A 15,568-nucleotide genomic window follows, 5' to 3' on the forward strand; every position below is an offset into this window, starting at 1 on the left:
CCCTGCTGTCCTAGCAACTGTATAGGACAATCAAAAACTACAGCAAGACACATACAGCTAAAGAGGTTATACAAGCGGTCTTGACTATGCATTTTTTGACTTCACAGTGAGAAAGACAGGGAAAACCTAAAAGTCTTCCCGTTTGGCACACTAGAGAGGAAAGCAGCTAATCACAGCTCTGTTGTGGACAGGCATTACTTGGCTGGGATTTGAGAGGACAAGACTGTAACAAGCATGAATGAGTTAGGAAGATGGTGACTAGAACCTGCATTAGAGACATACAGCTTTGAGCACAAGCCCTGACGTGGTTTCTCTTGCCCACTCTGCCCAATTCTTTAACAAGCAGTAAGATGTGGTCCCTGGGACCTAGGCTAGACCACAGAGATTGCACTAGAGTCTGTCTTAAGATGTCTAGAAAGAAACTCCACTCAGATGAGGTCTATGACTTCTAACTGCAACATTAATATTACCCAATTACCTTCCCTCTACCACTAAGCTCTCTTTCAATTATACTACCGCAGCACCTTCCAGCAACTTAGCAATGATGATCTTGCAGACCTACCCTTGCCTGTATTCTACAACTATTGTCCTGCCTCTCAATCCTATCTCTTTACACCTTCACCTCCCCATCATCCCAAATTTACTACACTTCCTATAGTGCCTACCTCACAACCTTCACTTCCATCCCTCAGCCATTTTATCTTTTGGCTACCTGTGTTTCAAACGCATTCAAACATCTACCACCTTGTTTCCAGATTTTTTTGTACATACTGTATACATTTTCACCCAACTCCTGTAATGTTTACACTGCATATAGATCAGTTTACAAAAAATCTCAATCCTTTATTCAAAACTTATTTCCCCAATCTCTCTCTATGACCACTGGCTTTTTTTCAACATCAGTGCTATTACTTTATTTTTTTCCTATATCCTATGCATACCGTGCTACTGAAATCAGACTAATTTCATTCTAATTATCTCTGCCCTGAAAGACATTTCAGCTCTCAAACCAAAACACTGCTGTGTAAATATTATGCATGCTTTGTGAATGAATCTTAATTTTTAATGCCCTTCTAATGTATAAAACTCTTTATACGATTAAATAATCCTTAGTTTCTTAACGCTGTCTGCATTCTTCACCATCTTGTGTTAACATGTTATGCTGTAGCATGTTAATGTTCTTATGTTTTAGTTTCTAGTATCCTTTGTATTACAAAATAATATGCTTTTTAGATGACAAAACACATTTTCCCATTTTTTTTTTTATAATTTTACTGTACTGAATCTCACAGTCTCAATGTATCCTATATAATGATGTGTCCTTCTGGAGCTTTTCTTTTCTGAAAACGGTATCCACATGGAACACTGGATCATTGCTTTTACCCTGTATGCATACTGGAGGAATTTTGGAACTATGCCAATATATTTTACATGTGTTTTCTGAATATATAGCAGGCTTTTGACCTTGTTCCTAGAAATACCTTGTGGGGGGTACTGCAACAATACAGAGCCATTGCTGCATGCTACTGGGTCCCTTTATTTGTGGAGCAACAGTTGTGTCTACATTTTTGGCATTAAGAAAAAATGCATTCAAAATGAGGGAATGGCTCTACAAGGGGCTTGTTTCCTGTTGATTACTTTCAGAGACAAGATATCAAGGTGCAGCTGAGGTGAAAAAGGTATTCAGTTTGGGAGCATCATGGAAGCATTAATATTTGCAAATAATAATTTCATCTCGACTTCAAATGACTACATTTTTTGTCCTTCATTGCAGTAGTCTGCTGCAGACTGTGAAGTGGATGAGATCAAATGCAGCACCTCCACATCAAAAGCTGTGATAAGAGTAGACTATGATTACGGTCTGCAGGACAGAGAGAGAGGGGGGGCACAGTTACATGGGCAGAAGCCTCAGTATATTGGGGTCCTGCTCCCAAGTGACAGTAAAATGGATCAGAAAACTGACCAGCAAATGGGTACAGCTACAGAAGTGCTGTAAGTGTTAAATCAGACTGTGAAGGTGAAGTATGAGCTGAGTCAGAGGACAAAGCTCTCAATTTACCAGTCAGTCTATGACACTATTCTCATCTACTGTCATGAGCTTTGAGGAAGACAAAATATAATGGATTCACGTGGCAAAAATGAGGTTCCTTCCTAGGGCTGCTGGGCATGCTCTGTACAGCAGTGAAGAACTCAGTAATATAGATGGATCAGAGAGTTAACTCCTGCTCTTCTGAACTGTGGGGAACCAGGTGAGTTAGCTTGAGCACTTAGAGAGGACGCCTCTGAGGAGATCTACCTGGCATGGCCTACTGGAAGGAGGAATTCTTACAAAGCCAGGACAAGCTGGCTAGATTATATTGTGCATTTAGCACTGAATGGCAAGGTATCCCACAGGATGAACTGGAGACAACTGTACGGAATACACATCTAGTCTATTTCACTCAGCCTGCTACCACTGCAGTGCTCATATAAGAAAGCAATTCAGAACATGGATAGAAGGATTTATTTAACCAGATGAGTTAAATGATCATTAACAAGATATTTTCAGCCATTATCCAAGACGCAGTAACAAAATTAAATGCACTATATAGACAGTTTCACAGTATTAACTCATCTAACAAAATGTTGGGAGGTGGAACAAAAAACTGAAACATCTGGAGAAAGCACACATGCAGAACATGTACATTACAATGAAACAGTACAAAAAGGTTAGTAATGAATCATGGATCTGTGAGGCAGAAAACAGTCATCACTAAATCACCACAGTGCCCAGTTAACTTTCCATTCAGACAGGCACGGGCTGTGTAGTACTTAGAATTATCCAATTCTCACTAAAGAACTCATAAGAAACCTTATGTAAGACAATGATCTCTCTATCTTGCATATATACTCAGACAAGGAGGGCAAAAATACTGAAATTATCAAGTCCACTGTGCTGCTTGACAGAATAATTTTATTTGGCTTTAGCTAGACTTGTAATTATACAAAACGAAGGAAAGCACTGGACCACTTCTTCAATAATACAGAGGAAGGTGGAGCCAGGCTTGTCTGTGAAACACTAATGATCAACACCCATTTGGGAGGTCACTACTGTGAAACTGCCCAACTTCTTTCTGAAGGTGGAACTGCTAACTTAATGGGCATTTCGCCTTTCCCGATGATGGTATGACCTTGCAATTGGTATATACAAGTATTAGGAGTGGGGATGCAGCCCCCCCCCCCCAATCTGCTCACCACTCAGGAGTTTTTGCTACTTTGTGATCACAACTGCGTGTGGTGATCACAAATGAACTGATAGCTCAAATCACTTTTTCTGTGCATTTCTTTCTAGTTCCATATGCTGTTCGCATTCAATAGATTTTCCTCACTTATGATCTCAGTTATGTGCAGCAATAATAAATGAGTTGACAGCTTGTCATGGAGCTTACCAACATATTATCTAACCATCCAGTAGGAACAACAAGATAACTACCACCACAATGCATCTTAGAAAGGAGGTGAAGAGAAGTCCACAGAATGGCCACTGCCATCTGAGTAGTAGCCCAGTTGCTGCAATTTTTAATCAGTAATTCACTCAATCACTTGGAACAAGCACTTCTGAATGAGACATAAATGTACTCTTTAAAGTAAATTATAAGAATTTCTCTTGAAAAATGAAAAGGGGATCCATCTTACCCAGTTAAAATAAATAAAAATATGTCAAAATGCTAACGGTACACCTTTTTTCAATTACTTTTAGATGCAAGGATTGCTGGGGTGTATTTCCATTTATAATCAGTGCTATCTGCTGGGCATTATGGTGGACAAAAAAAATAAATGAGCTAGGACAAAAACAATGGCTGCTGTTTCATTCCACAGTTTTTTTTTAACAAAACATACAAATGCTACAATATACGTGAGAATAAAACAGACTGCATGCCATTATTCACTCTCTTTAATATCTAATATTTTAACTTGAATGCATTTTCTTAAGATTCCGATTTGAAGTCTCAGCATCAACCCTATTTTCTCTTTAGATAAAGCAATCTGTTACCATTTTATTTTTTTCAAGCCATGCACTTTAACATAGCACCTTGTTTTTATTTTTATTCTGAGCAGCTCTCATTTATAACAATTTCTACACCCAGGCTTATCTGCCAAAAGGTGGTAATGCACGGCAGTAAGTGCAGTACAGCAATTATGCAATGTACCAGCATAGCAGAGCTACCACCAAATGTGGCAGTATGAACAATGGCAAAAGTACTGACTACAACTCATGCAAAACAAGCAAGGTGAAAGTGGGGGTTAGTACTAAGTAAGGGTAGAGCTACAAAAGAAGGTACAAATCTACAAAGGAACTATGATGTCACATGGACAGTAAGCGTTCAATGCAGACAAAGTGGCTTTCTTGTCTCCAGCATAATCTTACTAATCTACTATAATCTAAGCATAATCTACTTGGCTTCTAAAGTGGTTTTGGCCGGGAAGTGTCCAGTATGAAAATATCTCAGGACTTGGTTAGTTCTGCAGGGCAGCAATACTTATTTTACAAATACTATCCCTCCTGACTCACCATTCATTCATTTTAGAAAGTCGGATCTCTAAATATGAAAGTGCTCTTTCCCAGCACTTACCCCACACCAATTACAGCCAGCCTGACACACTCCTGGGAGATGCACAGTCCTCTTTTCTGGCAGTTACCTACCTTGAAGGATTTTCTTAATATAACTTGAGTAGGGAAAGGTAAGTACTAGCTCAGCTCAAGTAAGACACCAGTGAAACTAAGGAGGAAGATACCAGTCTCTACAGTATGTACTCAGAAATAAGTGTGTCTTCTTTAACTTTCAGGGTTCACAGATCATGAGAACACCAGCACATGGCTGGTATTTCTACACTTGATAACATTCCTGTTGTGACTGTCAACAGATTCCTGCAGTACATGTGAACACATGACTTCTGAAAAGACCTGGTATTTACATCCATCTGTCCTTCACCAGTGAAGGAAGCCTCTCATTGTGCTACTCGTGTCCTTTCTTCACAGCAAACCTTCACTGGCAGGAGTCTGTTGTTGAACCTGTATCATTAGTGCTGCAGATGGATGTGTTGTCTTTTGTCACTTCAAGTCGCTGAAATTTGCCCAAAGCAATAATGACACTTTTCATATGTAAAACGGAGTAAGCATGGTTTATTAGGCTAGTATAACGTTAATTTCTGGTAACATACATCGTATAGTATAGTTATCAGTCTAGGCAAAAGTGCTGTGCTCCCATCTTTATGTGGTTGTCCTGCTATATTAGGCAAGAGAAATAATCCATATAATGTTGGAAAAATATAATTATCAGCAGAATGCATGCTTCACTGCTTTGCTGTTACTAATATACTAACACTTACCAGAGGTAAATTCCTAGGTCATCCACATGTGAAGAGGCCAGGGAGTCTCCAGTTGGTGACATTGTGATGCTGACAGCTGCTGAGTTCAACAAGAAACAGTCTATGAGGCTGTTGGTGAAATAAACAAAGCATAAATAAAATTAAGTGAAAACTACTGACACAAACTGACAAAAACACTAATGTTAGAAAGTTTTGCATTTTTTTTTTTTGGGGGGGAGGATGTTATTCCTCTTCTATTCATCTAAACAGGGGTCAGGAACAGCCTGTGATCCAGGACATAAAATAAGCTCTGTCAGTGAGAAGAAGTGTTAAAGGTGAACACAATGGACTGCATAAATATTAAAATGTATTACCTTTCGGATAAGGCTCTATAAAACAATTAACATCAAAATGTCTTCTTTTTAAACTTTTATGAGCTCTTAATGGCTCATAAATTATATGGAACATCAAGGGTAAAGCAAAACAAGTTCTGAGTGTAATTATAGGAATCTTGTGCGATTCCAGAACGATCACCGCAGAGACTATTAGTTGCTAATTCTGCATCTCTAATGGGTCTTTTTTCCCATGCTGCTGCAACCTCATGGGTTATTAAACATAAAATGTGTATGGGGGTGGGGGGGGGTGCTGCTGCCCCCAAACAGAAAGAAACTGCAAGTGTTATTGCATGTCTGTAAAATTATAGCACCACACAAACTGCCACACATTTTTAGGAACTGCAAAAATGGTCTTTGCAAGAACAAGCTACAGCCCGTGTTTTACATATGTGTATATATACATACAGATCTAGGGTCTATATTATAACAACAAATGATCGAATGCTGTTATATTGACCCCTAAACGTTGAATCGCCAAAACAGCAAATGGCCGGAACAGCGATTTTTTTTTTCCACATGGAAAAAAAAAACGCTGGTCCCCCAAAAAAAAAAAAAAAACACTAAACCCCACACCCCCCTCCCCCACACTTACATATACCGACTCCGAGATCGCACTACAGTGGAGGAAACGGCACAACCCGGACAATGGCCCAGATATTTCTTTCCCGGACATCCGCTGTTTTGCCGGTTTGAGGTTTAGGGGTTGATGTAACAGCGTTCGATCATCTGATCATTCGCTGTTCTAAAGTAGACTCATATCTATACATATATATGCTGTAATTAAATCAAAAGAACTATGTATTAGTTTAAGGGTGGGCACACTTATGCAACCAGAGTAGTGTATGTTTTTTATTTATTATACTTTTTTTCCCTAACAAATTTTTTTTTTCAATTGAATTGTACAGGTTATAGGTCACATTAAAAGTGGGAAAACTTTTGAAATTATTTATTGTGATCTCATATTTTTATAACACAAAAACCTGGCATTTTAACAGGGGTGTGTAAACTTTATATATATATATTATATATAGACACACACATATATGGATTCACTTTGGAACATCAGATTCAGCACCCATATTATCGGACCAGAAAATGAGACCAGAATACCTTAACATCGGAACACCAAACTGCGGAGTTTACACATGGTAAGGAAACACTTGGCCAACTGAAACCCACGCTTAGGCCAACATGCCATGTTCTTCACTATAGTGCGATCCCAGAATTGGTATATTTAGTTTGGGGGGGGGGGCCCACAGGCCCCACCTAGGTGGGTTTTCATTACCTCGGTGTGAAGTTTGGTGTTAGATGGCCAAGCATTTCCGTACTATGTAGAAACTCCGCAGTTTGGTGTGCCGATGTTATGGTATTTTGGTCTTGAGATTTTCCGGTTCGATTTTATATATATATGTGTGTGTGTGTGTGTGTGTGTGTGTGTGTGTGTGTGTGTGTGTGTGTGTGTATATATATATATATATATATATATATATATATATATATATATATATATATATATATATATGTATATATCTATATATATATCTCAAATGCATACACATTTTAGGAAAACAGCTTCCTCACTGCCACATTACAGATGTTGCAGATTTTAATTCCGACATGACAATTATCTGACTTTTCTGACAAACTCTGCAACAACATATTCTTTGAGTGACAATACACCTATGTAACTTACTCAAAAATAAAGTACAGCTATACAAGTAAAGTAAACATAACAACAGAGGTTCAAATGATCACTGATGCAATACTCTTAGCTACATGGGCTATATCCTGCACAGGATACAACAGACAGCCAGCTTCCAAACTTTAAGGCACCTTCCATGTGCCCAAACCATCTGTCATCTTGAGCCGAGTTGACTAAAAGGCCAGCTCTGGGCACAAACCGTTCAGAGCTTTTATGCCAACTGAGAGAGGGAGGTTAAGCCCTGAGAAGAAAACCATGTCCCCACGCTGGCATAAAAAACAAACAAAACAAGGGAGATGGAGAGAGGGAGGGAGCAAGCAACTACTGCAGCAGTGATCATTCAAACAAGTACTGTTGTGGGCTATTGGCCCTGAGGTCCTTACAAGCCTAGCCAAGAATTCAGCCGATGTTCCAACAAGTCCGCACCAAATTCCCCTCTCCAGCAGGGACTCAGATGGAATCCCAGGGGTGTATTTTCTGTTACCCATCCGGTTATTCAGGTTGTGCTTAAAAAGGGTTAACGAGGTACTCTGCTTGACATGGAGAGGAAGTCTATTCCAAAAAAGGGGAGTCTCTAGGACACAAATCTCTCCCACCAACAAGTCCTACTGATGTCACAGACCAGCCTGAGGCCACGCGGGTTACTCGAATGGAGCTTGATTTGTGGATATGTAGCAGTCCCACCAAGGTGGCATCTGAGATTGCTTTGCATGCCAGACAGAGATCACCTCTAAGGAGTCTGTATGAGACCGTGTAGAGGGACAGGGCTTTTAGCCCATCTGTGTAGGGTAGATGTGCGAGGCCCTGGATTCTCCTGGTGAGGAACCTCTGTGGTCTCTCCAGCAGCTGCATGTGCTGTGTGAGGTACATGCCAAAAGGGGCACTGTACTTAATAATGGGACTTATAAGGGAAGAATACAGGGATGTTATTACTTCCTTGTCCCTGGATGAGATACCCTTACTAATGAGGTGGGCCATGTGGAAAGCTTTCTGTACAACAGAGGCAATATGGTGGTCAAAAGTCAGTTTACTATCAACCTGGGTGCCCAAGTCCCTCACGACTGAGTGCGTGCTTAGGACCTTGTTATTAATGTAATAATTTGTGGGGACGTCACACTCTCCAAATGGGAGGATGATGCCTTTTTTGGCATTCAATTTGAGGCCATGTTTCTGGCAACAGTCATTTGTTTGGTTGAGACTCTCTTGGAGGACATCCACATCACTAGGGGAACTGATGACAGCGCCCAGCTTGCATTCATCTGCAGACTTGGTCAGCCATAGCCCACCGTTTTTGGTCTGCACCTCAAAAAAGTATATCCCAAACAACAGAGGCCCCAAACCTGATCCCTGTGGTACACCAGTCATTACGCATCCACTGCTTGAGGTGGTTTCCCCTATTTTGACTAGGTGGGTTCTATCAGTGAGCCAGTTTGCTACCCATCTGGTAACATACGGACTGATGCCTAGCTGAGAGAGTTTATCTATTACACCAGAGTGGGGAATAGCATCAAAGGCTTTGGCCAGGTCATGGTAAGCGATGTGCACAGGCTTTCCCTTTGTCCATGGCTTTGGTGACTGTCTCAAAAAAGTAGACTAAATTAACAGGCATGACCTCTCCTTGACGAAACCAAACGGTGTGGGATCAAATGTTTGGAGTTTGCCAATGTCCTTGTTGTTAATGAGATCCATGAAAATCTGTTCCATGGCCTTGCAGATCAGGCTAGTTAGGGTGATGGGTCTATAATTTCCTGGATCAGTGGACGTTCCACCTTTGTGCAAAGGTATGACAGTAGCTGTTCTCCACTTGGCTGAGATAAAGCCGGTACTCAGGCTTTTGTTGAATAGGGTGCCTAATTGTGCTGCAAGTTCCTGCCTGAATTCATGTAGGATGCAGCCTAGGATGTTATCAGTTCCCATGGAGGCTGTATTTTTTTGCCTTTGAGAGGCCAGTGATGACTTGCTCCCTAGAGATAAAAAGAGGGGGACAGGTGCTGGGGATGTCCTGATTTACTGATGGGGGGACAGGGGGGTGAAGTTTTCAGTGAACCTGTCTGCCAGCAGGTTGGCTATATCTACAGCATTTCTGTATGTGCTGTCCATGATCACCAGTTCTGAGCAGATCTGAGTGCTTCCTTTGAGACTGCAGACATATGTGAAGAAGGCCTTATGATTGTCTGTAGAAGATGTGTTCAGTTTGGACTTGAAATTGCATTGGATGATTTCACTAGTGCTCTTATTTGCTTGTTCATGCTAAGGAGAGATTTCATCCAATCAGGCACCTGCTCCTTCTTGGTCCTGGACAGCGTTTTTTCCTTTTACTGTAGATTTTAATTATTGCAGATGTCCATCAGACAGATATATTCTTCCTTGAGAAGGATGACTTTGTCCTATCGGGTATTCCTGATTCCATCTAGCAATATAAATGCTTGTATAGTACTTTGGTGTAGGGGTTTGGACATATGTGCCAGTTCATATGGGGGGGGGGGGCAGTGAAACTGTTTACACCTTCCCTCAGGAGGTTGTAATCAGCTTTGGAGAAGTTTTATTGTTTGACCCTAGCTGTGTGTGTGTGTGTGTGTGTGTGTGTGTGTGGGGGGAGGGGGGGGGTCAGGAAAGATGGTGACTTCGAAAGTGACCACCTTGTGGTCAGATCTTAGCAGGGAGGATGATACTGTAGGGATGCTGCAGTGGTTACTCATGTTGGTTAATACCAAGGACAATATACTATCACCTCCTGGGGTGTCGACCAGCTGTTCCAAGGCATCTGCACTGATGAAATCAAGGAATCTCTGTGCATTTGTGTTTTGGCACGAGTACTTCTTCCAATCTATGGTTGGATAGTAAAAGTCGTCCAAGATCAAGGTAAAAGGTTGAATCTCAATAGATTCGAAGTCGTCCAGCCAGGTGTAGTGGGCATCTTGAGTCAAAGTCAGGGGCCTGTAGCTTGCTAGCATCTGACTAGAGGTCTTGTCAACAGTTAACTGCACCCAGAGTGTCTCCTGTGCATCATACTGTTTGACCAGCCTGGAGGTGTATACTCCACTTCCTTTTGCTTTGCTACCCATGCATGGTTTGGGGTATGAATGTATGATAGAATGAGTAACCTGGTATGGCTGGGGTGCTCTCTGCAGCTCTGAACCAGGTTTCTGTGACCACACAAATGTCAGCATCTTCTAGGGTTAAGAATGCTAGCAATGAGTGCAGTTTCATGTTTAGACTCCTGGAGTTTAGCAACATGACTTTCAATTTGCATTTTGATGAAATTTTCATGTTGGTAGTTTTGACCTCATGGCATTGCTTACAAAGGCACTATGGGGTAGGCAAGAGCCTTTGCCAAAAGCCTAAAGCCAAAGGGAGACAGATGTAGGCCATCTCTGGCAAAGCGCATCGTAGTCTGTCGATCATGTCTTCCCATGCTGTCAGGTAATGGATCCCCTTGGAATGACACCAGGAAGTAAGCCAATTGTTAAAGTCAATCATTTTCTGTTTGTATTGAGCCATCATTCTGGGTGACAGCTGAATGCTGCTTAAGGCTAGGAACATACCTGCCTGGGACACACATTCATTGAGCTCAATCATGTCTCTCTTCATACAGTCCAGGGAGGTATGTCTCAAGTCATTTACACCAACATGGACTATGACAGAGTCACAACAGTACCTGTTGTTAGGAGACTTGAGTGCATGGGTGATATGGCAGATTCTGGCACCTGACAAACAACTAATAGTGACTTTCTCCTTGTCTAGCCATAACTTAAAGTAACTGGGAGGGGTCCAAGAGTTTCTAGAAAATGGTCATATTAAAGCCTTTCCAAGGCCTACAAAAGGAATATGGTTTATAGTGCTTTGTAGAAGTGCACAGAGGACCAAGTTGTGGCTTCTGAAATACTTCAAGCCCAACCCTTTCCAAAAAAAACATAAATGAAGTTAAGGCCTTGGTAGAGTGAGCTGTGACCCTGCATGGATAGTTCTGATATTGTACAAATATCAAAAGGTAATAACCTGAGATAAGCAATAGCCTGCTTTCACTCACTTTATCTCTTCTTCTTACCTTCAGATGAAATGCACAACTGATCAGAAGTTCTAACAGATTTTGTTCTGCAAAGATAGTACTGGACTGGAGTTGTCAGTGGACATCCAAGGTATGAAGTATCTTTTCAACCTCATTTTTACATTCAGGAAAGAAAACAAGGAAATGGACAGATTGGCTTAAGTAAGCTCTGACATCATTTTATGCAAAATAGAAGGATTAGTTCTCAAAGAAATTCCATCTCTGTGTATATGAGAGAGGGCTGAGCCAAAATAACATCTTCCAACTCAGATACCCTTCTTGCAGAGGTCAGGGCAATCAGCAAAACTGTTTTACATATTAAGATCCTTAAGTCAACCAGATGAGCTGGTTCAAATGGAGCAAGTGTTAGTTTCTGTAACACAAATTTAAGATCTCAAGGAGAAACCACAGATTTTCTGGGAGGTTTCTTATGTACAACCTCTTTCAAAAACATTTTCAGATAAGACTGCATTGAAAGATGGGGATCCATGGACAGACGCAATGAAATTCATGACAAATGAAACTTGACAGAGGAATATGAAAGGCCATAGGATAGTAACTCACACAAATACTGTAAAACCAGAGAAACACTAGCTCTGAATGAGTACTGGTTCTTTTGTTCGTGCCAACTAGAAAACCTTTCTGATTGATTAATATATGAATTTATAGTAGCAGGCTTTTCTCCCACCATTGATACCTGCTGTGTCCCCTCAGAAAATAGGTGAATAAATAGTATTAGGACTCAATCTTCTAGTCAGTCAGTTGCAGTTGTTTGGCGTCAGGATGTATCAAACATCCCTGATTTTGTGTACAGAAATCCAGTCTGAGGAAGCTTGTGGTAACTGACCCTAGTCAATCCAAAAGAAGAGAAAAATCACTGTTGTCAGAAGTACCATGGATATCATCGGAAAGGGTGGAAAAACATACAGGAACATTCCTGTCCAAGGAAAAGAAAAGGCACATGTCTTCCAAGCCTTTTTGCAAGGAGTCCTGGAACAGTATTTTGCTAGTTGATTGTTTAAACACAAGGCACACAGGCCTATATGTGAGGAATTCCCCACAGATGGATATAATCTTGGAAGACCCCCAGATTCAGTTTACATTTGTGAGGGTCTGTGCTGTTCCTGCTCAGCTGGTCTGCCACCAAACAAATTTGCTCTGACAGAATTGTAAAATGACAAGGTCTGCTGTTGCTATAGCTGGCATCTGGACTTCAAGGTTTGCTGCTTTTCTGTACTCTTTTTGCCAAGTTAGCTGGCTTGCTTATGATAAAATGACCAACATTTACTAGGAAATTCATTTGATTATTCAGAACAGGTGGATGAAGTAGCTGGTTTTTGAAGCATGGTGGTGCTGGGTTAGCACTGTTGCTTCAAAGAGCTTGGCTCTGTGTTTAGGTACTGACTTGGATGCCAATACCATCTACGTACAGGTTTGATGTACAGACTGAATACTATATCCAGTTTCCTCTTGCATCCAAACAAAAGACACGCAAACAGGTAAAATGGCAAACCTCTAAACTACCAGTAGGTGTATATGGTGTGTGTTTGAGAGAGAAAGAGACAGACAGACTGCATTTCTGTGGGTTCTGCAATGAAATGGTAGTCCAATCAAACTGATTCTTTGTCTTGAACTCACTGACATCTGGGATACGCAGCCATCCTTAGTTTCACTATGTCCAAGAGTCCAAGTTATCTTTCACACAAATCATACAACTCTTCTACAGATGCGTCTCTACAGGAAACAACTTCTTGGGAAAGCTTGTTGATATGGTCGCCTCAACATCAGTATTATAGCCCAAAGGTGAAAACATCTGTGTGGAGTATGATAGAGATTTTCTATAAGATGGAATCAGGGGGAAGTGAGTCTCCCTCTCTCTCTCTCTCTACTGGTGAGCCACTGTTGACACGGAATGCTGACCTGCTTCAGAGCTAATTCTATCCAGCTGACACAAACATCCTCCAAAAGGGTCTCACAGAGACGGATGCTTAGTGCCAGAGCCACGGCCTCAAGCTAAATGCTAAAAATTGCATAGTCATCCCCTTTGGGAAAAACAAGTTGCCCACAAATTACCACATAGGTGGTAATCCATTAAGTACAGAAGAAGTAATTAGAGATTTGGGGACCAACGCAGACAGTAATCTCTCCTTTGATAATCACGTTGCCAAAGTGGTTAGAAAGACCTTCTATATAGCCCACCTTATCACGAAAGGGTTCGCATCTAGATCAAGAGAGGTCATTGTGCCCCTCTACTCGTCACTCATCAGGCCCATAATTGAATACAATGCCCCTTTTGGGATGTACCTTACCCGACACCTGCAGCAACTGGAGAGATCCCAAAAGAACCTCACCAAGAGGATCATGGGCTACAAACAGATGTCCTATGCAGCTCGACTAAAGAAACTCCAGCTCTACTCAGTTGCTTACCGCCTACTCACAGGCGATCTATGCCTGACGTACAAAGCCATGTCAAACCCAGAATTAATGGACATGCTCCACCTCAAAAAATCCAAGTCCCTTAGAGCTATATGCTCCAGGGACCTAAACCTCAGCACAAAAATAAATAGGACATGCTGGAGGGACAGATTAATTTCCCAGAGGCTCCCCTCACTCTGGAATAGAATCCCAATTTACGTTAGACATAGCCCCTCGCTGACCCTCCTCAAGCGAAATTTGGACGCGTGGATGGGAAATCGCAAATTCACCCCTGGGATCTCTCCTGTGTCCCTGCTAGACAGAGGCACAGTAAACTAATCTTAAAAGGGTACCTTCTGTGACCTACTTTACAGAGGCACAGTAGGCTAATCTAATAGGGAGGCGGAAGCCAAATACACTCTGGCTAGGCTTATAAATGCCCTAGGGCAGATAGCCTAGTATCTACCTATGAACTTATGTATTGCTCAGCAAGCATTTAGTAATCAAAGGCGCCAGATGCCCAGGCAAATGTTAATAGGACACGTTTTGTTCCTCCAGCGATGGTAGATGAAGCCTAGAAAGCCAGACAACCAGCAGTCTTTAGCAGCCTGTCAGCCTAAAAAGTTGGGATATTTTAGAGGAATAAACTATCTAATCAAATAGGAGAAATTCTTAAAGGACAAATGCCTATTACGGGCACCTGGAAACAAGTGGTGAGCCTGGAGGTCTCGCTTTCTTCACAGGAGGTTTGACCATGAGACACAATTTCACTGTAACTCCAATGGGGTCAGTACAGGCAAAGATACAGTCAAAGCAGGCTGTGAGATAGGGGCAGACAAGGTAATGCCTCAGTGGAACCAATGCCCTCCCACAAGTCACAGAGGAATTAGTGGGTCATTACTGCCACTTACCTCCTGATGGCCAGTTTTTACCATTAGATTTCTGGGTTTACTGGCACCTGTATAGGGTTCTCTATTAGAAATGAGAGACATTCCCTGTGCTACGTTTACTAGTTTCTTATGTTGTAAAATTACTTTAAACAATATATTTCTTGAAGCAACAATTTTTTTATTATGTTAAGTAACAGTTCTCACAGTTGGACAGACTAACTTTTCTCCAGAAAAAAAGATGCTACAAATGGTGAAGTTTAGATGGAATTCATCTCAAGAGTTTCAAGAGTTTTACCATGGGTGTCACTGACCTGAGAAAACATCAATCCTTTCAAAAACATGAAATTTAAGTAAAATTACAAATACAATCAAATCTAACAATTTCTAGAAAAGATAAAAGAGATTTCAAAGTGGTATTTACCATCCCCTGGCGGTACTAATTACTTCTGGCAAAAAAGAACTGAAAATTGAGTGCTGACTATTTTTACTTATGCATCAGACTGACCTTCAGTGCTATCGGTGGAGGTCCAGTTCACTCAAGGATGCTCAAAGTTCATGAACCTTGACTGAGAGACATCTGCTTTCATCTAATTCCCATGGAAAAGGAACCATGCTACATACCGTGATCTCTAAGACCATCATCCTATCCTTGAGAAAGACGAGATATAGTTCCCTAAATGTAAGGGTCTGAAGATAAAATAATATATGGGCAGAGGCAATAGCTAATGAGCTAAATGCATTCCAAGAGAAAAACTTCAAAGCTGCTTAA

The 15,568-nt window shown here is 41.2% G+C and overlaps 1 protein-coding gene across 1 annotated transcript in view; it reads right to left on the bottom strand.

Annotated features, from left to right (window-relative positions):
* The window catches only part of WDR36 (WD repeat domain 36), a 1,582,076-nt gene that overhangs the window by 460,922 nt on the left and 1,105,586 nt on the right, over window positions 1-15,568 (bottom strand). Inside the window, exon 17 of the mRNA XM_044064266.1 lies at window positions 5,371-5,478. Within this exon, the coding sequence (XP_043920201.1) occupies window positions 5,371-5,478 (108 nt within the window). The remainder of the gene's footprint in view (window positions 1-5,370; window positions 5,479-15,568) is intronic.

This window comes from Protopterus annectens, chromosome 2.part2 (assembly GCF_019279795.1).
Source record: "Protopterus annectens isolate FY-2018-M chromosome 2.part2, PAN1.0, whole genome shotgun sequence".
NCBI lineage: Eukaryota > Metazoa > Chordata > Ceratodontiformes > Protopteridae > Protopterus > Protopterus annectens.